The 24,390-nt window shown below is 35.2% G+C and overlaps 1 protein-coding gene, 1 long non-coding RNA gene and 1 other non-coding gene across 4 annotated transcripts in view; 2 read left to right on the top strand and 1 right to left on the bottom strand.

Annotated features, from left to right (window-relative positions):
- The window catches only part of LOC129533193 (uncharacterized), a 31,099-nt gene extending 29,298 nt beyond the window's left edge, over positions 1 to 1,801 (top strand). The window contains exon 5 of the long non-coding RNA XR_010133378.1: positions 534 to 1,801. This is a non-coding gene — a long non-coding RNA (uncharacterized lncRNA). The remainder of the gene's footprint in view (positions 1 to 533) is intronic.
- GNRHR (gonadotropin releasing hormone receptor) lies at positions 1,774 to 23,426 on the bottom strand. Of its 2 annotated transcripts, none has more exons than XM_004038735.5 (3): positions 22,905 to 23,426; positions 13,625 to 13,844; positions 1,774 to 9,775 (listed from the first exon to the last, which is right to left on the bottom strand). In XM_004038735.5, the coding sequence occupies exons 1-3, from the start codon at positions 23,424 to 23,426 to the stop codon at positions 9,531 to 9,533; spliced, it is 987 nt and encodes a 328-aa protein (XP_004038783.1). In that variant the 3' UTR covers positions 1,774 to 9,530. The 2 variants fall into 2 exon arrangements, with proteins under 2 accessions (XP_004038783.1, XP_004038784.1); XM_004038736.5 differs by having other exon boundaries at positions 13,625 to 13,716.
- Positions 16,294 to 16,444, top strand: LOC115934458 (small nucleolar RNA SNORA62/SNORA6 family). Its single transcript, XR_004070252.1, has one exon. It is a non-coding gene; the product is annotated as a small nucleolar RNA SNORA62/SNORA6 family (small nucleolar RNA).
- Positions 23,427 to 24,390: the final 964 nt, after the last annotated feature.

The following is a 24,390-nucleotide window of genomic DNA, read 5'->3' as shown; positions in this document are numbered from 1 at the left end:
GTGATGATGAGCATTTTTTCATGTGTCTGTTGGCTGCATAAATGTCTTCTTTTGAAAAGTGTCTGTTCATATCCTTTGCCCACTTTTTGATGGGGTTGTTTGATTTTTTCTTCTAAATTCGTTTAAGTTCTTTGTAGATTCTTGATATTAGCCTTTTGTCAGATGGATAGATTGCAAACATTTTCTTCCATTCTGTGGGTCACCTGTTCACTCTATTGGTAGTTTCTTTTGCTGTGCAGAAGCTCTTTAGTTTAATTAGATCCCATTTGTCTATTTTAGCTTTTGTTGCCATTGCTTTTGGTGTTTTAGTCATGAAATCCTTGCCCATGCCTACGTCCTGAATGGTATTGCCTAGGTTTTCTTCTAGGGTTTTTATGGTTTTAGGTCTAACATGTCTTTAATCCATCTTGAACTAATTTTTGTATAAGGTGTAAGGAAGGGATCCCATTTCAGCTTTCTACATATGGCTAGCCAGTTTTCCCAGCACCATTTATTAAATAGGGAATCCTTTCCCCATTTCTTGTTTTTGTCAGGTTTGTCAAAGATCAGATGGTTTCCTTAAGCTGATAAGCAACTTCAACAAAGTCTCAGGATACAAAATCAATGTGCAAAAATCATAAGCATTCTTATACACCAATAACAGACAAACAGAGAGCCAAATCATGAGTGAACTCCCATTCATAATTGCTACAAAGAGAATCAAATACCAAGGAATCCAGCTGACAAGGGATGTGAAGGACCTCTTCAAGGAGAACTACAAACCACTGCTCAATGAAATAAAAGAGGACACAAACAAATGGAAGAACATTCCATGCTCATGGTTAGGAAGAATCAATATTGTGAAAATGGCCATACTGCCCAAGATAATTTATAGATTCAATGCTATCCCCATCAAGCTACCAATGACTTTCTTCACAGAATTGGAAGAAACTACTTTAAAGTTCATATGGAACCAGAAAAGAGCCTGCACTGCCAAGACAACCCTAAGCAAAAAGAACAAAGCTGGAGGCATCATGCCACCTGACTTCAAACTATACTACAAGGCTACAGTAACCAAAGCAGCATGGTACTGGTACCAAAACAGAGATATAGACCAATGGAACAGAACAGAAGCCTCAGAAATAACACCATGCATCTACAGTCTATGGTATTTTACTATGGAAGCCCACCCTAAGATTTCAATTTAGCTCCCGTGTAGTTCCCTGGTGCTTGGCAATCTCCTGACTCATTACCTTGTCACATGGTCTATCCCAAGTCAGTCCTTCTCCTCTTCCCATATCTCCCTACTCCAATATTCACCCATATGTGGCCAAGTCTTCCTCCACCTGAGCTTCTTGCAGAGGAATGAACAATTGTTTGAACATTAATGAATATTAAAGTAAGTAAAGAAGAGATAAATCTCCATTTGTTTTGATAGTAGGGTGATCTTTGGTGAGCTTAGGAAAAGTTTCAACCAAGTAGTCATAGCATGATCCAAGTTAACATGCATTGAGCCGGGCGTGGTGGCTCATGCCTGTAATCCCAGCACTTCGGGAGGCTCATGGGGGCAGATCACTTGTGGTCAGGAGTTCACGACCAGCCTGGCCAACATGGTGAAACCTCGTCTATACTAAAAGTACAAAAATTAGCCAGGCATAGTGCTGCATGCCTGTAATCCCAGCTACTTGGGAGGCTGAGGCAGGATAATCGCTTGAACTTGGGAGGCGGAGGTTGAAGTGAGCCGAGATCGTGCCAATATACTTCAGCCTGAGCAACAGAGTGAGACTCTGTCTAAAAAAAAAAAAAAAAAAAATTGAGGCAAGTTAACAGGCATTGAAGATTAAAAGGGAAGTAAAGAAGGGGAGTTATCTGGTGCTAACAACTCAAGAAATTTTCTGTGAAGGGGAGTTTAGAAATGGTAGGACACGAAGCTGAAATTGAATATGTGGTTGAAAATGATTTTTTTGAAGACTTAGGATAAGAAAGCACTGTTACATGCCAGTGAGAATTTGGTAAAAAGGGGGAGATCTATGGTGTAAGTGAGAGAAAGAGGGAATAGTTGAAGAAATTATGTCCTCAAAGTGTAAGAGGGTATGATAGCTACAGCGTAAGTAGAGGGGTTCAGCTTTAAGAGGAGCAGGGACAAGTCTTCCATCATGATATGAAAATAGAAAAAAATGTAGTTTAGGAAGATTTAAAATTTAGTGGTGGGAATTTGAGATGCTCTCATCTGATGGATCTGTCAATTTTTGCATATTTATTTCTTTGGTATCTGTTTTCTATTGAATTTGAGGGTGCTAATCTGATGATGGTTTTATTTTGTCAATTAGCTGGTCATCAAATAGTTATCTGATAGCAATGGACTTGGGAAGACTTTGGGGAGTTGGTTCCAGGAACTACATCTATTGGGATAGGCAGCTGTTGCAGAGGAACCAGCTGTTAATAATGATAGAAGGTACCTCCTAGGAAGTAGAACACAATTGGCACATTTAGTGATAGATAATGGAAAGTTCAGGAGAGCAACTAGTGATGAAGAAATGGATTAGAGCATAGCAAGATACATTCTATCAGGTGGGTTGAACATAGTAATTAGCAATCTATAATTAGCAATTTTGGTACATAGACTGGCATATAGTTTGTAGCAGGAAAGCCTGCCATCAGTTAGCCTGTCCTCTCCAATTAATATTGGTTTAAGAGCACACTTCAGGCCAGGCACGGTGGCTCACACCTGTAATCCCAGCACTTTGGGAGGCCGAAGCTGGTGGAGGTCAAAAGTTCGAGACCATCTTGGACAACATGGTGAAAACCCGTCTCTACTAAAAATACAAAAATTAGCTGGGCTTGGTGGCGAGTTCCTGTAATTCCAGCTACTAGGGGAGCTGAGGCATGAGAATCACTTGAGCCTGGGAGACAGAGGTTGCGGTGAGCCGAGATAGTGGCCATTGCACTCCAGCCTAGGAGACAAGAGCGAAACTCCATCTCAAAAAAACAAAACAAAACAACAACAAAAAAAACAGACTTCAGTTCCAAGAATTTTAGAGAGAAGGCATTAAAGGCATTAGAATGGCAAGAGTAAGGCAGGACCTTATCCTAGCTTTCTGGGGAGATCACTGAGATAGTAAGTTCGGCATAGAAAATAAGATGTGAATCACTTTACCAGGACTGGCATGTTAATTTGGGAGGTGGTCTTACAAATAATGCAGGGGTTTAGTTCCTACTATAAGGATCCATGTTTTCTGAGGTCTGAAGTTTTTACATATGGGTAGACTTTCTGTAAGTGGGTATAAAAGGAAATATTTTGCTAGACGAGGTGGCCCATGCCTGTAATCCCAGTACTTTGGGAGGCTGAGGTGGGAGGATCACTTGAGGCCAGGAGTTTTGAGACCAGCCTGGGCAACATAGTGAGACCCTTTCTCTACAAGAATAAAAATAAAAAAATTAGCCAGGCATAGGAGTGCACGCCTGCAGTCCCAGTTACTTAGGAGGCTAAGGCAGAAGGATTTCTTGAGCTCAGGAGTTGGAGGTTGCAGTGAGCTATTATCACACCTCTCCAACCTGGGTGAAAGAGCGAGACCCTATCTCTGACAACAACAGAAAACTAAAACATTATACTGACGAATACCACAAACATCATTAAATCTATAAAAAATAATGTAATATTTTATTATTAACTGCTTGACATTAACTCTAAAGTACTTTTTTTCTTCTACAATATTTTGGCTGCATGCTACTTGATTATATTTTAGTATAGCAATATTTTATAATACCATTTTTTATATATTGATAGCTTTGAAAGTTTTCTTTCAGTTTTACAACTGTTTATTACTAATGACATCCTAGCATGAAATCTGACACATTGCAATGCATAAAAAAGATGTACTTGCTGTTTCTAGTACTGCTATGGTTTTGTGCCCTAGAAGCACAGGAATTCTCATAAATTGGATCTTGTACATTTCCAATCAAAAGAAAAAAATGTAGGGGGGTTTGTAGTTGTATACGCTGCTGCATTGTTCAGTGTACTTCTGAAAAGAGAGAATTTCCATTTTGACTAGGATTTGATAAGGACCAAATCTATTCCTTATGCTTTTCCTGCTAAGTATATTAGTTTTCTATTGTTGCATAACAAATCACCACAAACTTAGTGTCTTAAAACAATACATGTTTATCTCATAGCTTGTATGGGTAAGGAGTCCAGGTACAAACTGAGTCTTTTGCTCAGGGTTTCACCGGGCTATAATCAAGGTGCTTGCAGACTGTGTGCTTATCTGGAGGTTTGACAAAGGAAGAATCCACTTCTAGGCTTTTTCAGAATGCTGGAAGAATTCATTTCTCTGTCTGACTGAAGGCCCTAGCTTCTTAACTGGCTGTCCACTGGGGGCTACTCTCAGGTCCTAGAGGCTGTCCACAATTCTCTGCCACATAGCTCTCTGCAAAGGCATTTTACAATATGACTGTTTGCTTAAGGGTGAATTTCTCACTTCAGTTTGCTAAGATAGTCTTATATAATATAATGTAATCACAGGACTGATATCCTAGCACCTTTTCTTGATCATGTAACCTGATTAAGGAATGACATCATTAATTTGCCATAGGCAAAGTATGATTGAAAGCAAGTCACAGGTTCCAATCATGCTCAAAGAAAGGGGATTATATAAGGGCATACCTTATTGGGAATCACCTTTGGGTGTACATGTACAATAATTTTCCATGGAGAAGCTTCTGTACATTTTGTGTCTTGTTTTCTTCTCACCACTTACATGGTTCTGTTGCCATAGGTCTAGACACATTGATATCATGATATGACCTCTGGCCCTACACTTTCCTGTCACTATGCCAGATAAGTCACTATAGTAGGTATTTTTTCTAGTATTATGCCTGGAAGTTTCTTGCAATGGTTAGCAATGACTTAGCTCAACATGAAAGCGACCAGGAACCACACGCTATCCCTCTAGAGTCAATCTAAAGATATTCTTAATTCAAATTCCTCTTGGCTGGGTCCCAAAAGTACACATGGCCATCTCAATACCACTTCATCTGCGGGGAAGGGTGACAGAGGGAAAGCAAGAGTGGAAAGAGACAGTCTTAACCAATTGCAATTAAAATACTTTTTTTTGGTGTGGGTTTTATAAAAACATGTGACCACATGAAAACATATTTTCCAGGGCCCCAAGAGTGGACTGAAATAAGTGAGGAATTTGGAAATTAAGTTTCATTAGCTTTATAGGAAATCCATTTCAATTTGCCATTTATTTATTAACTTACTCGATAATTGTTCTCTGAATCTGAAGTGATGGCCAGAATTTTTAAAAAGTGTGAACATTTCTTATCCAATGAACTAGTTATAAAATCAAACAAATAAATGAAGAAAAAAACAGGAGCCAAGAGTTCCCAAGAAAGTAAGTAATTAGGCAGAACCTATCCGCTATACATCAGATAAAGATTCTAACCACTAGAGTTTAAAATATTTGGATTTAATTTATGAAAAACAATGAAAATCCGTTCCTTTCCCTTAGAGCTACATTTACTGTGCAATCATTGTGCTTCAGGGCTTCATTTAGTTTTTATGCATTGTATTTAAATTATGTGCTACTTAAATTTGTGGCATATGTAGTTTAAATTTTGTTTTGAAAAGTTAATTGGTGATTATTGCAAGGACTGCAGTTTTCTGACCCAAAAGGTCAGAAAACGGTCTATTTTTCTCTCTTCCTCCTCCCCACCCGAAAAATAAAAAATAGAAAAAGCCTTCCATTTTTTTTAGTTATCAGATTGCTGAGTGTTCAGGGAAACTGAACACTGTCCCACAAGACAAATTATTCCTTTAAAGTATTCAAGATAATCTTTGCTAGTGATTTGTTTAGGGTCAGTCATGTGTCCCAGTTCTAGCCAATTTAAGGGGAAGTACTGAGAGTTATGGGAAAGAGAGATCCATAATGAGAAGTGACCCTTTCTTTCTGCCTTTGACCCCTAGAATGGTGACAGCCAACTTCTAGTCAGGAAAAAAAAAAAAAAAAGCCTAGTATAATCAGAGAAGCTGACTCAAAGCTCTGACTTAACTGATTCTGCATGTCTACCTCTGGACATCCTATAACATGAGATGGAAAAATGCCACTTCTAGTTTGACATTTTTATTCCTTAGAACAGAACACCTTCTAATAGAAACAATGATGTATAAAATAAAAGTCAGACAAACACACACACATATAACATTTATTATGTTTTCTCTTAATACACATGCAATATGAGTTCATTTTGGGAATTTGGAATTACAGGAATTCACAAGGAAGAAATTTTTAAGAAATCATGCAGATAACTATATTAACAGTTTTCATATATATTTATCTATTGCTGCTATGCATACGTTTTATATAACTTTTAAAGTTAGACTAATTGTTTTAAACTTGATTCCTAATAATCATAAAAATGATAAGCAAGATTATATTGAATCTGATTTTTTTTTCTTTTAAAATTTCTTTTATTCATATGAGCACAATGTATAGTAATTAGAGAAGCCCAAGGCATTGGTTCAATGTAGGAAAGTGGACCACAGGTAAAATAGATGGAGTTCTAGAAGTATTTTAACTGCCTAAAAACATTATCTCTTCATGACTACCACCTAAGTTCTAAGACAAAGTCACTCTCAGGAAATTTCAAACTAATTTATGCTATGTTCCCTGGTAGATAATGTTTGTGGTACCTTCCCCAGAGTATTTTTTTAGCTACTATATTTCTATATTTCTGTTGAATAGGCTTAAATTGAACTAATGTAGGCTTTGTTCAATTTATTGTCATTAGTTAATGTCACTCCTGTACTAAACTGAATTGCTAAAAGAAATTCCATTTTTAACTAGTTTTATAGGCTAAGTAAAGGAAGAGAAACCAAGATAGAATCTCAAATATCTGATATATTACATTGACTCTGTGGAACATTTCCTTTTTTACAAGGAGTCCTCACCTTTTATTATAATAGGACATAAAATAAATGATTGTAATATCGAATATGAAATATTGTCTGTTGAGTGGAATATCTTTAATTTCAAAGCCATATTTATCTTCTGTGCTATAAATTTTAGTTTATATATTACATTATAATGCATAGATTATACATTATAATTTATGGACCATAATATTCATATAGAATAATTATTTGTGTTATGTTTTTTATTACATATTGAACCTTAAGAGAGTTTGTTGGTTTGAAAACAATAAGCATATTGAAGCAATCTTGTTTCAATATTTACATTTTTATGTTTGCATATAAACAGATGAATAGATTATGTTATATTTTTATTGTAATAGACTTCTTTATATATATACAAAGTCAACTAGGACTTCTTCACCTTTTTTTGTGCTATGAGCTGCTGTGGCAGTCTGGTCCATCCCTCTCAGGATTGTGTTTTTAAATGCATAAAATAATACAAATAGGACTAAAATAAAAAATACGTCGAAATATGTATATTTTTTGCATGAAATGTAGGTTAAGAACCCCTGAGTCAAGATTTTGAATAGCCCTTTAGTTAATGTGTAAAAAAAAAAATGCCTGAGGCAATTCCTAAGAGAGAGAGATCCATAATGAGCACACAAGAAGAACCAAGCTGAGATACATTCGTTAAACACATGTGTGATAAAGCCCTTAGATTGTATCTGTACAAGTGTGTTATTTTTGCTTTTAAATCCAGAAGTAAGAATTATCAGTTTAGGAATAAGTATATGATAGAGACTTAGAGGACACTGGTTTTGTTTCAACTTACCTACATCCCTGTGTTATCTACAAGAACTATAAAATCTTGGAATGGGTTTATGTGCCAACTTGAGCATTTTAGCACACTACAGAATTTTAGCCTTGTCCAATTCAACTGTAGAACTGGGCCATGAATTGGTTAATTAAACATATGAGTTTAATGAAAAAGAAGCTATGAATGAAAGAGTGAGTACACAGAGGGAGTTCAATTGAGACAGAATTGGAAAATAAGGTAGGATATGAAAAAAACAACAACACAACACTATAAAACTGAAGTATGAGAGGAGAAAATCAAAGAAAGAAAGGACGTACCATTAGTTGGCAATTTGCTTTCCATAATACCACACACCTGGAGTATTTAGAAATTACATTTCATCTTTTGTGTGGCAGTACATAGCTCATATAAATATAATGGTATCTTACCTATTTAAAAAATGTTAAATGGCTTAATTTCTTTTAAGACTCTTATGTTTTTCACATTAAATGGGTATTATACTCCCATTATTTTCATCCCTTTCCATTTTTCATGGAAGAGGTAGACACAAGCCTGAATTAAACAAAGAGGTCTTGTTGTGCAGACATATTTTGGAAACCATACTATTTAATGTGAATATCAGTAGGTGACAGTTGTGCCATGGGCTGCTGTGGCAGTCTAGTCTATCCCCTTAAGATTGTGTTTTTTAAATGCACAAAATAATACAAATAGGGCTGAAATAAAAACATTACATGGAAATATAGTGTTGTGCATAGACTGCAGGTTAAGAAACCCTGCATCAAGATCTTTCCCTCCTTACCCTGACATGTTCTGTCTTCTTTGATCTGTACAGACTGAAGCTGTAGTTTTCTCTCCAGAGTTCCTTTTGTGTATCAAGCATCTTTTTGCTTGTGCATTTGCTTAATTTTGTTTTATTTTTTCTCAGTTATTCATGAAATATGGATTTAGTAAGATCAGGAGAGAGACAAAAAATTCTTCACATTAAAATAGAGGTCATACTATGCATAGAGCATACTCAGTATGAGTATTTTCTTAGTTGCATTTGGAAACATTGTTATTTTATGGCAATTAATTGCCACAAACTCCACAGACTAGATAGCCTAGAGGAATGTTCTAAACCCCTGTCCAAATCCTAACCCCTCTAAAATTTCCCTTTATATAGAGATACTTCACAACCTGTACCACATAAATAGGATGAAGGAGAACTCATAGTCTTGTCAGGTTGCTGGGCTGGTTGGTGGGGTTGGTTACTGACTCCTCCAAATATCAGAATGCTTTTGAAGCCAAAGAGAAAAATAGATTCATTTTTTTTACTTTTTAACTATAGGAGGGAAAGTTGATATTATGGGCAAAGGGCTCTGTGCTGTATGTATTATATAGCATAAAACTCTAATTGCTAATATGCCCCTTTTGGAGAAAAACTCACCAAAGCATGCTGAGTTTAGACCTGTGTTGTGGTTTCTCACCTTTGTTTTTTTGGCATCCTTGTGCCTTAGGCTGAAGGTATTTTAAATATTAGTACATTATTATGCAAAGAGAAAGTGATAAGAAACCTACATAATGTGTTATATGAGGTCAGAAAAGGCAGAGATTAATTTAGAAGCTTATGAGGAAGAGAAAATCTTTTAGTATTTTTCCTGAAGACTTTTCCTTAATAATTGAGGCTCTGAAAACTGAGTTTCTAAAAGAATGATAACTTAAGTGTAAATCCTACTTTGTTTGTATGTAAACATGCTCCAACATTTGTGTTAATCTTTCCCAGATGGAGAGATTCATTACCTTACCCTTCTTCATATGACTTCTTGTGTAGTCTATCAATCACAGAGAAAAATATCCATAGATAAGTGGATCAAAGCATGGGTTTAAAAAGGCAAAGAGAAAGAAGAAGTGATTTACTGGGTCTGACACCCTGTTTAACATTTCAGGATCAAACCAATACCAAATTCCTAGGACATAGTAGGGAGTCCAGCAGACAGTAAATGAAGTGGCAAATGCAACCGTCATCTTTAGAGTCTTCAGCCGTGCTTTTGGTATATTGTTCTTGGACTGATTCAGTTGTAGTTCTGTTGGATAGAGAAAAGAGCAGGTGTTTAAAGATCAGTTTTCTTACAAAACCAAAGTGGACAAAAAGGAAGACAGCATCACTAATTCAACTTAATCAATGGGAGAAAATTTCCATTATTTTAAATAATAATAATTTGTTTGAAAAGCATGTTTTAGTAAGAGTTTTCCACTATGTCACAGAGTGAATAGAAAAGTTTGAAGATGATAGTGCTCTTATTTCTGCCAAAGTAATCTGGATTTGAAATATGGGGTACTCAAACTCTTAACATATAAATTTAAAAGAGTAGATGAGGTTGAGTTCAGTTGAATTCTTTCTTAAAAAAATTATTTTTTTATTTTAATAGGTTTTTTGGGGGACTGATGGTGTTTGGCTACATGAATAAGTTCTTTAGTGGTGAGTTCTGAGATCTCGGTGGACCCATCACCTGAGCAGTGTACGCTGTACCAGATGTGTAGTCTTTTATCCCTTGCCACCCCTGACCCTTTCCCCCGAGTTTCCAAAGTCCAGTGTATCATTGTTATGCCTTTGCATCATCATAGCTTAGCTCCCACATATGAATGAGAACATATGATGTTTGGTTTTCTGTTCCTGAGTTACTTCACTTAGAATAATAGTCTCCAGTTCCATCCAGGTTGCTGCAAATGCCATTATTTTGTTCCTTTTTTATGGCTGAGCAGTATTCCATAGTACATATATACCACATTTTTTTATTCACTCATTGATTGATGGGCATTTGGGCTGGTTCTGTGTTTTTGCAATTGCAAACTGTGCTGCTATAAACATTCCTGTGCAAGTATCTTTTTCATATAATGCCTTTTTTTCCCTCCCGGGTAGATACCTAGTAGTGGGATTGCTGGATCAAACGATGGTTCTACTTTTAGTTCTTTAAGGAATCTCCACACTGTTTTCCATGGTGGTTGTACTAGTTAACATTCCCACCAACAGTGTAAAAGTGTTCCCTTTTCACTGCATCCCTGCCAACGTCTATTATTTTTTGATTTTTTGATTATGGCCATTCTTTCAGGAGTGAGGTGGTATCACATTGTGGTTTTGATTTGCATTTCCCTGATCATTAGTGATGTTGAGCATTTTCCCCTATGCTTCTTGGCCATTTGTATATCTTCTTTTGAGAATTGTCTATTCACGTCCTTAGCCCACTTTTCGATGGGATTGTTTGTTTTCTTCTTGCTGATTTGTTTGAGTTCTTTGTAGATTCTGGGTATTAGTCCTTTGTCAGATGGACAGATTGTGAAGATTTTCTCCCACTCTGTGGGCCGTCTGTTAACTCTGCTGATTATTTCTTTTGCAGTGCAGAAGCTTTTTAGTTTAATGAAGTCCCATCTATTTATCTTTGTTTTTGTTGCATTTGCTTTTGGGCTCTTGGTCAGGAAGTCTTTGCCTAAGCCAGTGTCTTAAAGGGTTTTTCCAATGTTATCTTCTAGAATCTTTATGGTTTCAGGTCTTAGATTTCTGTCTTTGATCCATCTTGAGTTGATTTTTGTGTAGGATGAGAGATGAGGATCCAGTTTCATTCTTCTACACATGGCTAGCCAATTATCCCAGCACCATTTGTTGAATAGGATGTCCTTTCCCCACTGTATGTTTTTGTTTGCTTTGTGAATTCTGACTTCCAAACAAAATTATGTTCACTGAGTATCTCTGCCACTAAGGATAGTAAGTATCATGTGTGGATGAAAGTGTACTACCCCAAATTATCTATCTCAACTGTGTGCTTCTTTCTATGATATCTGAAATAATTTCACTTTTCATATTAATACAGCTGTTAAAGTTCATAGGTTACACTTGTGAAGAAATTTGCTGGAAATTAATGGAATTGCTGACTTTTTACAGTCAGGCTGCCTACCTGAAATTTTGGACTTAGTTCTTAAAGGTAAAAAGGTGCAATTCTGAAGTGCTCAAAATCTGTTCTTGTATTTCATAATCGAGAACTTCTGTGTCAAGTAAGAAATACTCTTCACACACTATATTTTTTTTGAGGGAAACAGATAGTGCTATTCAGAAATAGTCATTCTGAAATTTCTTATTAATTGGTCACCAAAGGGTGGACATACAAAGGAGAACATTTACATGCATGGTGTTTTAATTATAAAATTAATTTTTATCTAGAAATGTTAAAGTAATTTATTAAATACAGACTGATTATGGATTTTTAGCAGACAAAACTAATTACTGTTTACTCTGTGCCTTGAGGTTTTGCTCTTTTCACATACTATTCTTTTTTTTTTTTTTTTTTTTTCAGAGTTTCGCTCTTGCTGCCCAGGCTGGAGTGCAATGGTACAATCTTGGCTCACTGCAGCCTTTGCCTCCTGGGTTCAAGCAATTCTCTTGCCTCAGCCTCCTGAGTAGCTGGGACTACAGGCATGTGCCACCACACCCGGCTAATTTTTGTATTTTTGGTAGAGACAGGTTTCATCATCTTTGTCAGGCTGGCCTCGAACTCCTGACCGCAGGTGGTTCGCCTGCCTCGGCCTCCCAAAGTGCTGGGATTACAGGCATGAGCCACCGCACCTGGCCTTCACACACTGTCGTTTAATCCTCAATATCTGTAAACTTTGGTGACACATCCATTTAAAATTCAAAAAACCATCTTGGCTTAGCACATGACTGAAAATGAAAAAATATCAAGACAACCACAACATGTCATGCTTTTTCTTCTTTTGAAACATCATCACAGTTGATAATTGGTTTACTGTTTATGACTTTTCTGCTAGACTGTAGTCTCCATGAAAGCAGGATACTTACTAGATTTTTCTTATTCACCATGGTATCCTCACCTAGCACAGTTTCCAGCAACATTGAGTAGTCAGTATGTATTAATCAAATGAATAAAATAATAAATAAATGTGTTCATAATATTTACTGCTTCCTGCCTCTGCTTTTTTGTTTTTCTGCTTATGTACTGCTCATATTTCTTCAGATTAACTCCTATTTGAGATTCACCTTCTTATTTTCCCTCTACCCTTCTTAGATATCGCTTATAAAATGGAATCTCTCAAGATAAGATTTTGAAGGCAAATTGTTCTTGCAGTATACTTTTTTGGAAATATTAAATACCATTTTGTGCTGGCAGGTGGAAACTGCCCAATTCCCTATTAGAGAGCATCACCATGAATATTTTCTTTTGAAAATATCTACTGAGACTATTCATGCTATAATAATTAAGATGATTTCCCTGATAAGTTGTACCAGATATAACTTATGCACTATGTCATTGATAACATGTCTTTTGGATGTCATGCCAACATAACAATGTTTATTTCATAAATTTATAAATTTTAGTTTTTGGGAATGCACCATTTTACTAAAGCAAAAAAGGTACAAACACATGTGTGAAGTTTTGAATGAAATAATCAATTACATAGTCAATATTTCGCATATTAACATACACACAAATGTGCATAGTTTATGTTGTGTAAATATATGGGATTTGAATATAAAATGAAACAGCTTACTTTAGCTAATTTATTGGATAGCATTTAACAAGTTGTACTTTGCTGTAGTCTAAATATCACAATTTGTACTTGCTGCCCAGCAGAAACCATTTGCCAATGCTTATCCTGGGTTTTAATGGAATAATCATTCTTTCTTATTTAATTTCATGGTGCAAATGTAGAACAGCAGAAGATATTAAGTTACCTTATCTGTAAATTGATTATGATAAAACCATAATAAAAATATTACCTTATGGGGTGACTGTGAATATTAAATGAGCTAATATATGCAAACTGCTTAGAACAGTATCTGTCACATAGTTCATGCCACTCTGTTTTGAGCATTGCTATTTAAAAACTGCCCACAAATGACACTAAATCTAAGGAATACATACCGTGGGGGTCCTGATGAAGGACCCGTGTCAGGGTGAAGATGATTTTTGCATTGCAGATCAGCATGATGAAAAGAGGGATGATGAAGAGGCAGCTGAAGGTGAAAAAGTTATAAAATGCTTGATGCCACCATTGTGAAAAACTGCAGTGTGTTACACATTGAGAGAAAACTTTTGTCTGTCCGGAGCTGTCTGCTAGATGAATCATCCTGAAGATGTATAACTGTATGAGACAATAAAAAGCTATGTTACTTTTTTCCATATGGTATTTGAAAGTTTTCTCTTTGGTACTCTGCTAGCCTTCTAACATGTTACCTAAAGCAATTTCTAAGCTCCTTAGTGTTATACTTCTGACGTTTCTATGAAAAGTCATGTGAATATTTACTTAAAATATGTTTGGGTAAGTGTCAATAGATCTGTAAGATTTTGAATTTTTTAGAAATTATTTCAACCTTGAAGAATAATCATCCCTCAAGGATTTAAACATTGTTTGTATTTCAGTTTCCAGTACAATTATGCTGAGTAAACTTTTTGCAAGTGATTTTGCTCATAAGTTATATCTGCAGTAACTACAACTGTGTCTGGCATTTAAAATGTACCCCGCAAAACACATATTTAAATTTTATTTTAGAGACAGAAGCCCTATTAAAATGACATTTTAAAAAATGGTCAAAAGACATGAAGAGACAGTTGTTCAAAGAATGATGGAATATGTCAAAACAAAACAAAACAAAAAACAAACAAAACAACCCAGGAACCAGCTGAAAAGAGCTTCCACTGGCCAAATCTGGGGCAGTTTAAGCATTAAAATACAAAAAAGAAACTGATCTAAAAGAATGAGAAACTATTGAATAAAGTATGAGCCCATACTTATAAAAATTACAAGATAACAAAAACAACAAATAAATGGGGGGAGAAAAACCTCTTCCATAATGTAGAATGCCAACTAATAAATGAAAAGGAATAAACGGAATTAGTGAGTAACATTTGGTAATCACTATAATAAGTGATTACAGCAAGAATCATCAATAGCTGGTAAAAATAGTGGGTGGAAGTTTGAGGAGAACAGGATGTTTACAAAACCTCAAAGTATCAGTCTGCAGGATACTTATTCATTATAAGGAATAAAATAATAACTTTACAGAAGAGAAATAGCTAGATAAGTGTGTTAACATTGCCAATAATAGGACCTATTGACAATGTCTGTCTCCTTATGTAATGCATTGAGAACTTAGCGTCACTAATTTGGTATTTTTGCTTAAAGTGTATAACCTGAATCTAACCTTGAGAGGACAAATCCCAACTGAGAGACATTTTACAAAATGACTGGTCTGCACTCTCCAAAAATGTCAATATCATGAAACACAAAGAAAGACTGAGAAATGGCTCCAGCTAAAAGAATACTAAAGAGGTATGCAACTGAATCCACCACATAATCTTGGATTTTCTTTTGTTAAAAGGGCAAAAATTAAACTGGGACAACTTATGAGCTCTGAATAGAACATATAAATTAAATAGTGGTATTGTATCAATGTTAAATTTCTTATTTTGACAATCATTACTGTGGCTGTGTGTGAGAGGCCTTAAACACACATTGAAGTATTGAGGGGTAAAGAAAAATCATGTCTACAGCTTACTTTTAAGCAATTGGGAAAAAATAGATAAGATAAAATAAATAAGCAAATGTAAAATGTTAATATTTGAGAAAATCTGGGTGAAGATATCCAGAAATATGTATGATTCTTGTAACCATTCTCTGAGTGTCAAATTATTTTTAAAAAGCCTTTATCCTACAACTTTTAAAAACACAAACTGAATCAACAATTAAGAAAATGTTGCAAGTAGTTTTCAAAAATAAATTCTAGTGGACATTTATTCATTATTCCTCTATTCATTAAACACTTCTTACCTACTTATTTATAAGCTTTTCCCCTGAGAAGTTTTATTTTACTGTGAAACATTATTAAAATGAAATGATGAGAGTGTAAGCATTTTTAAATTGATAGCAAGTGAATTGAAACAAAAGTGTTACAATATTTTTTATTTTAAGCAAATGAGGGATTCTATTTTTTTAAAGTTTTTGATTGAATTAGAAAATTTTAATTACAATATTAAGAAACATGATTCTTTTCTACCCTACCAACAAAAAACACTATAAAATATTTTTAAAATACTTCATTTTTTTTAAAAGGCATACTCCACTCCCACTCCCATCACCTCAAAAGGGAAAGAAACCTTGGCCCTGTTAAATAAGTTAAAAAGTTGATTTTCAGTTTCAGAGCTTTTTTCATTTTCAAGGGGAAAAAATGATTTTAAATTCATCCACTAGAGGGCGTCTAATAATTTTACTATCACTCCAGTCAAGAAACCCCAACAAGTGCATTCAGCTAATTTTATCTTATGATTCAGACTTTTTTCCCACATTACAAAGTGAGCTTTTTAGTTTTTTGTAATTCTTTGCAACCTGACCTTATTTGAAGTTCAGCTTTGAATTAGATCCAACAGAGGCTGTGAGTTAAAGTCTCTGGAAGGGTTACTTCACGTAGAACCTGAGAATCTTATATTTCTTTAAGGTTTTAGCTACTTCCCTCTGCACGATCTCAGCTGGACTTGGAACCATATGACCTGAGTTTTACTTTCTGCTCTGCCCTGGGCCACATTTTCATCTTAATATTTCATGTTTTAAAGGCATAATGATGTCACTGACTGGCTGATGAAATCACAAGCGTAGGTAGTATGCTACATGAGGGGCAAGTTTTTTGCTAACACCGCAAAGGTCTCTGGCCCAATGAGTGGAGTTTGATAGTAGTCCTTGTGACAAGTCTAATGTTATTGCATGCCAGTTTTGAGGAGAGATGAAAACATTTGAAAAGCAGTGTGTTTTTTTACTACGTTTGTCCGTATTTCTTGCTCAGGCCTCTCAGGCATTACTTGGCCTTTCCGTTTTCACACCAACTTGGTGAGTTCTACTATAAGATTCTAAAAAGATGGGTAGTGTGTAGTTCAAATTGGTTCATTTGTAACTGGAAAAAATTTATAATTAAAAAAATAAAATATGTTTAAAAAAGCCATAATGATGAAACTTTCAATTAGCAATGACTTTGAAACATAGTACTATGATTGAGTTAATGGCTATCTTATTTAACACATGCTTATTTTTTAAGCAACTCTTTGGTAAAACAAACTATAGCTGGCATTCTCTGTCATAAAAGATAAAGCAGTTATATCCTTCAATCAGGGAATATAATACTTGGTAGTGCAGATTTAAAATTTATGTGACCCAAGTAATACAAGATAGACCAATAAATTTTAAGAAAGGTATAATAAAGTGTACACAAATTCAGAATCTTACTTGCCCATAAATTAACTCGCTATTGTCTTAGTTCCGTTTATTTTGTGCTCCAAGGCCATGTTCATTTGAATGATTAATATAGAGCTCCACTTTGCTTTTAGTTGTTCATTTGTCCTTGGATTATATTTCTTTAATTTCGGTATATTTCTCCTCTCTTGCCCCTGGCCCTGCTTCTTATCAGTGTTTGCTTTATTTTGCCATAAACAAGAACATTCTGTTTTCGTTTTTCACAGTCAATTGCACTTGTTCATTTCTTCTTGGAATATTATCTTTAACACTCACCTTACCCACACTAATTACACCCTTACCTAGTGTTGTCCAAAGGTAATTATCTTCAGATGTGTGCTTCAGTTTCCTCATCTACATACATGGAGAAAATAGTAATATCTACCTCTAAGGCCTATCATGACAATAAATGAGTTAATACATGCAAAGCACCTGGAATAGTGCCTGGAACACAGAACGGTATAAATCTTTACCATTATTATAATTAAAACTTGAGGCACACAATTTTTATATGTATCCATATGCGTTTAGATGTTTATAAATGTGTATCATATATATTTTTTTCTTGATGTGTTTTAAGCATCAGTTTTCACTTCAAGCTTTTTCTGCCTTTTTCTTCCGCAGCCTCCTACAGGTAAAAAGGAAATAGACAATATTGCAGTGTTCACTGGGCAGAGTTGGGTACAGTGTAGTAGTTAAAAGAGCTGGCTGCACCCATTAACTCGCATGGCACATGTATACATATGTAACAAACCTGCATGTTGTGCACGTGTACCCTAAAACTTAAAGTATAATAATAATAAAATAAATAAATAAATAAATAAATAAATGGGAAGCCTCTGACTGTTAAAAAAAAAAAGAGTTGGCTATGGATATGGCCATATATAGATAACTAAATATACTGATATACTGAGATTTCCACTTAGTAAACAGTAATTTTGGGCATGTTATATAATATTGGAGGTTTAGTTTCTTCATGTGTAAAATAAAGATAATGATTGTACATAATTTATGTGATTGTTGGAAGCATTATAGGAAATATTGCCTGTAAAAGCTTATTTATTTAATATTTATTCACTGCCTGTTCTGTGAACCTAGCATGTAAAAGCTTTTAGCCAAATTCCTGGCACATATTTATGTCTTCAAGCATTATTTATCATCATCAACATTATTGCTATTGTTATTTCTGCTAGTAGCACAGTACTATGTTGTAGCACAATGTTAGGCATATTGTACCTGTGTGATAATGTTTATTGAATTTAAACCGTTGGCCAATGTCAGTAGTGCATTCTACACCAGTAAATTCTCTATGTGTTAAGGCAAGCCTCCACACATCTTCAGACGACATATCTTTACACTAAGGACTAAGGAGTGGCCCACATTTCTTGCCGGCAGGCCTGGGTTAACCATAGAATTTAAAAGCTGTCAATATGTAATACTCTGTATTAGCACAGATAAACTAGTGATAAGCTTAACACAGATAAGCTATGAACTCTTTCTGCAAATAACCTGCTACTCTGGAATTCTTGTGGTATTAAATGACTCTTATTAGAAACCATGTGATTTTAAATTAGATACGGGCACATCTAATTTAGGAAATGTCTTCTCTTCAATTTATATTTACCACCCTAACCACAGATGGTCTTAAACCAAAGCTATCCCAGGGTGTTTGCTGCTTTTTATTTTCCTTCTTCCCTCCTTTGTTTTTCTTTTCTACCTTTCCTCCTTTTTCCTCCCCTTCCCTTCTTTCCCTCCCTCCCTTCCTCCTTTCCTTCCTTCCTTCCTTCCTTCTTTCCTTCCTTCCTTCCGTCTTTCCCCACTTTTATATACGATACCTCCAAGACTTGAATTACTGTGCTCTGGCATGTATAATTTGCAGAGTGAGTATGATAGCTTTGTGACCAGGGAGTAGTTTACTAATCAGTCAGAATGCATGCTATAATTTTGAAAAATTTGAAATAATCCACTTTTATATAAGCATTTCTTTTTGCTGTTTCTTAAAGAACCAACAATTCCATACTCATATTTCTGTACTTTTTCTTTCCTGACTTCAAAAACTCTTTTATGAAGGTAAGAAGAAAGGATGGTCTTAGGAAGAAAGCAAAAGAAGAAAAATAAATATTAAATTAGTATTTAAAATTAAGGTGTAAAGTCTTAGATGATTTTATAAATTTTATGACTTATTCTTTACAATTACTCTTTTAAATGTAAGTAATTTGCTCAGAGTCACATAGCTGGTAGGCAGTATTACTGAGATTTGAGCCCAACTCCATTTGAATCTCACACTCATGCCACTTTTACTATCCCATTGGCTTTTGAACTTTGCTGCAAGGAGATAGGAAGTCTTTAGTAACTGTGACTGAGAGCTAGTGAATAACCAAGTGGAGGACTGGTCCTCCTTTCCCTCTGTTTTAACCAGAGCAGCTCCACTTATATCTGTTTCATTCATTATGGCTTTTTGTACAAGATTTTTTGTATAGGTTTTTTTTATGTACAGGATTTTTTGTACTGTATTTTATTTAAAAATTTTTAACAGACACATAATAATTGTACATATTTATGGGGTACATTGTGATATAGAATTTTTTAAAAAGAATTCTATTACTAGCATAAAGTTTGAAAGTTTCTATGCCACACTATGCTAAAACTTCTGAGAATGCACTGCCGAATTATCACAGAACATAGCTTCTGAGGTTAATAATGAGGAAAGTGGAAAATCTAGGAGGCCAATTTGAAATTTGGTCATTCTGAGCTGAGGCAAAATGTCATAAATTCCCAGATCCCCAGCCCTGAGTGGTGAAAACATGTTTGTTAAGTTTTTTTTTTCAACTGAGGTATGAATTACTCAAATAATAGAAAATCGGTATGTGCACCAAAGGATGAAAATTAAAGTTACCCTTTTAATGTAAATTAGGCACAATAGGACTTGCCTTTGTCAATTACATTTTTATAATTGACCACAGAGCATGGTGAAGCATGAGACACACTCATCATGCATCACAGTCTAGAAATAAAAAGCCCTCTTTCTCTCTCATATTCCTCATCAAATATATGTAACATTAGTTATGGGATTGAAATCTCTTTTATTCAGAGAAATTGAAGAGAGCCATAATAAAAGGAAAGAATAAGACAACACGAGTCCAACAGAGCACGTGACAGTGGGAATGCTAATGAATCCTTTTAAATCAGTGCTTTTTGAACTGCAGGATATGCTCAGCAATGAGTTGTAATCAACAGTAAAAAATAAAACGTAACAGAATAGAATATTTATTTCATCAAGATTTTTTCTCAGTTATATGTGTGAGAGAAAGAGACAGAGACACAAACAAGGTTTCAGTGTAGTGTGTATTTCTTACTTTGGATTATTGCAAAAGGATTTGAATGCCATTGTCTTCATAGATTTAGACCTTAGCTCTCTTATATATGAGATAGGGATAATAACACAGCTCCTATTTACCTCATAGAGTTAATGTAAATATCAGCATTACTTATGTGAGGTTATTCAGGAAACTTCAGCAAAGCGCTTTAAAGTGTTGTTGAAAGTAAGGATGAGTCATGTGTTTTACAAAATAAAATAACACCATTTTCTGTGGCTCACATTCACATAAATCTCTCTAGTAATGTATTTGAGGTCAGACTATTACATGAAATTCCTAAACAATTCAAAGTTAAGTTCCTATTTTCTTTTTGCTACATCAAGTTAGATAAATATTTGGCATTATCTTTCTATTATTGCTGTTAATACTTAGATGAAAAGAATTGGATTGATAAAGCAATATTTTATTTATAGCTTCTAGGAGACTTCTTCTAAGAAGAATCAAATCGTGAGTTTGACCTTCAGTTATTATTGCAGATAGGATTATTTCTACTTTGGTTTGGATTTTAATCTACATCAGCACCTCAAATTACCAACTACTTTACACATAGTCGTAATTACACAGATCTTATATTGCCAACAGTCATGTCCTAAAGCAAATGATTTTACTTCTCATAGCCTGCCTTCCCTCTCCCTTCTACAAACAAACAGGCGGACAAACAAACACTCCCCTTCTCAACCGGATCATTTCAATGGTTTTACTATTTTAATTCCTAGGCTAAAAAAATTGGAACTTTATTTCCCCCTGCTCTGTTATTAACTCTCTCAATCCAATTTGTTGTCAAGTTTTGTATTTTATTTGAAATGTCTCTTTTACTATCTATTCTCTTTGATACCACCCTAGCCCCCTGATCACCTCATTGCCAGATGATTTTTAAAAAAGTCTTTGTTTTATTCCACTCCATTTGGGCCATTTGGGCCTACATAAATTTTCCCAAAGCCCTTTTTTTTTTTCTCTTTTGAGACAGGTTCTCATTCTGTCACCGAGATTGCAGTGCAGTTGCAGTGGTGCATCATGGCTCTCTGCAACCTCTGCCTCCCAGGCTCAAGCGATTCTCCCACCTCAGCCTCCCAAGTAGCTGGGACCACAGGTGCGTGTCATCATGACCAGCATTTAAGCAATTTTTTTTTTTTATAATTTGTTGATATGGAGCCTCCCTATATTGCCCAGTCTGGTCTCGAACTCCTGGGCTCAAGTGATCCTCCCACCTCAACCTCCCTCCCAACCTCCCAGGTAACTTGGACCATAGGTGCAAAAGTGGAAAGAAAGAATGTGGAAAATTTTAAGAGCATAAGCCTTAGCTAAATCACCTCATTTCAGGTGACATATTTGCTAAACTTATTCTTATATATTGCATCACTGTGAAATAAATCATATATTTTTCTTCAGAAAATGAAAACATTTTAGTTTTTCCCATTATTCTTATTATGAAATACACACATATTCAAAAGAAATATTAAAGTGAGAAATTGATGGGATAAAACAGTTATCCAGCTTTCTAGTGTCTTGTGCTATATAGTGAGTTCTGCATGGCAGTTTTTTTTTTGTTTTTGTTTTTTAACCATCTGGTCAGTTAAAAAAAGTCTAGATAAATTTCCATTTTCAGAGGCAAGTTTTGGAGGATCCTAGTTAATTCTGATTTATTTCTTGACACATCCTTGTATCCTGGGTTTATCATGTAGTACATTTAAATGCAAGAGAAAACTTGTTCATCTGCTATTAACATTCTTTGTTATTTTCAAGAATTTGTCCTTTTCTTCGGGGATCTGGTTGTTAAAATAGCAGGTTCAGCAGGTCAGTTAACTAGGCTGCTTCTGGTGAAGGCAACCTGGAAAGATGACTGCCCTCTGTGGGGAGGGCCTGTGCCTACTCTGTCAGTCATATGGCTTTCTCAATAAGCTGCCTCCAGCAAAACTCAAGCTAACTTTAGGGAAATATTTGGATTTCCAAACATCCAAGATGTCTTACTTTTCTTCTATATTCAGTCCCACTTAGCTGCAAACTGCAGAGCAACATACTAACCAAGAATAATTCTCTCTAAGCTGCAGTGACAGAATTCTTAAAATTTCCACTGAAGAAACCCTAAATAAGAAACATTATAAATATTTTCTACCTAGGCAAATTTCATAATTCCTAAAAATTATCTCAACTAAACATTAAAGCCATGTCAACCAAAACAAAAAGAAAAACAGATAAAAGAATAGGATGGAGATAAGGTCAAGTTTGAGAATCGCAATTTTTTTGGGGAAGCATTTGCTACATAATAGAGATTATGTGAGCTACTTTATTTATTTATTCATCACAAAAGCAGTATTAAGTAAGCATTAACCCCCATGTTACATTTTATCGGTAAAGGAACTGAAACCAGAGAGGTTAAGAAGTTTGCCCAAGGTAACAGAACAGAGCCAGAATTAAACTTCACTCTCTGACTTCCAGAACCCAAGCTCTTAAAGGTAATACAGTACTTCCTTTGATAAGACCTTATATCAAATTTAGATAGGAAATCTATGATCACCATATCCAAATAAGTTTGTGTATAATGGCTTACCTGTGGTCCCGCAAAGACACTACTGAGGATCCAGGCCAGGCCAACCATGGACTGTCCGAGTTTGCTGTTGCTTTTCAAAGCTAGGGGCCTCGTGATAGCCAGGGAGCGGTCCAAGCTGATCACCACCATCATGAAGGCTGGGGCATACATGGAGAAAAGCTTTAGGTAACTGAGAACTTTGCAGAGTAACTCTCCAGCATACCATTGGACTGTAATGTTCCACATCCCATCCAGTGGCATGACAATCAGAGTCTCCAACAGGTTGGCTAAGGTCAGATGTTTTAAGAGCAGTTTCATTCTTGAGAGCTTTTTCCCTTTCTCTTTCTTCTGTGTCCACTTCTGAAGTTTCAACAAGAAAGAAGCATTAAAGGTTGCAGAGAGCAGAAAAAGGAAGAAAGTAACCGTCACTCGGATCTTTCCAGACAAGGTCAGAGTGGGGAGGTTGCCCTGCATCAGTGGGATGCTGTTGTTGATGGCTGAACAGTGATTTTGATTCTGTTCAGGAGAGGCACTGTTTGCCATATTTTCCCAGGACAGAGCTTCAAGCCTTGTGTCTCTGGTGCATCTGATATTTTATTGTAACCGAATCTAAAGTCCTGTTTTATTTCTGCCTTCTTTAGATGGAAACGTCACAGGTTTAGACATATGTCAAATTTTGTCCCTGAGATACTTAATGTGAAAGATCAAGGTTAACTTGTTTTGTGTATTGGTAATCCAACAGAGTGCTAAAACAGAGCAGGCCAAACGCATTCTGAGGGCCACATGTAACTGTAGCACCTCAGCAGATGGTCTGGCTTTCACAACACTCGTCCTAAGTGAAGAAGGATAGTCACAGCCTAATTTTGAATTTAAAAGTCAGTCATGATATTATGATTTAAATAACTTTAAAAAATTTTTCTAAAAACTATTTAGTGTTAGTGTTCTGTCCAACATACAGATGTAGAATGATAATGAAGAAAAATGAAAACAACTAGATCCAATTAAAATCCATTGTCTTAAGGAATTAACACATTTCTCAAAAACATTTCTTTGTTTTCCTTTTCAAACACACGGTTGAGCACTCGAACACTGGACAAATATATTCATTTAAAATTATTCTACAACAAATTAAAACTTTAAATTAGAATCAATCCAACTGGCTGCATTCAAATTTATTAATCAATCTTACTGATCCAATCCATGCTTAAGTTAGAGTAAAACGGTTAATCAGTTTTTAAATTATTGCCTTGGTTTTTATAATTATCTAAATATTGTAGTTGCTGTTATTACAAATTAATGCATAGGGGAACTAGTTATTGAAGAGAATACTGTGTAACTGCTGTAAGTGCATTTATATGTGTTTATGTTAGTATAATATGAATATGTTCTTTTATAGGTTATCTGATCATTTCAAATTGGGACCACTTAGGAACTTTTTCTGTGTTGCTTCTTTAACTTTCATGATGAGTGCTGGATAGTTATTTATCAATACTGGTAAGACTTACAT

This window comes from Gorilla gorilla, chromosome 3, assembly GCF_029281585.2.
Source record: "Gorilla gorilla gorilla isolate KB3781 chromosome 3, NHGRI_mGorGor1-v2.1_pri, whole genome shotgun sequence".
Taxonomy (NCBI): Eukaryota; Metazoa; Chordata; class Mammalia; order Primates; family Hominidae; genus Gorilla; species Gorilla gorilla.
The sequence above is the reverse complement of the archived record's forward strand: the minus strand, read 5'-3'. Positions and strand labels throughout refer to the sequence as shown.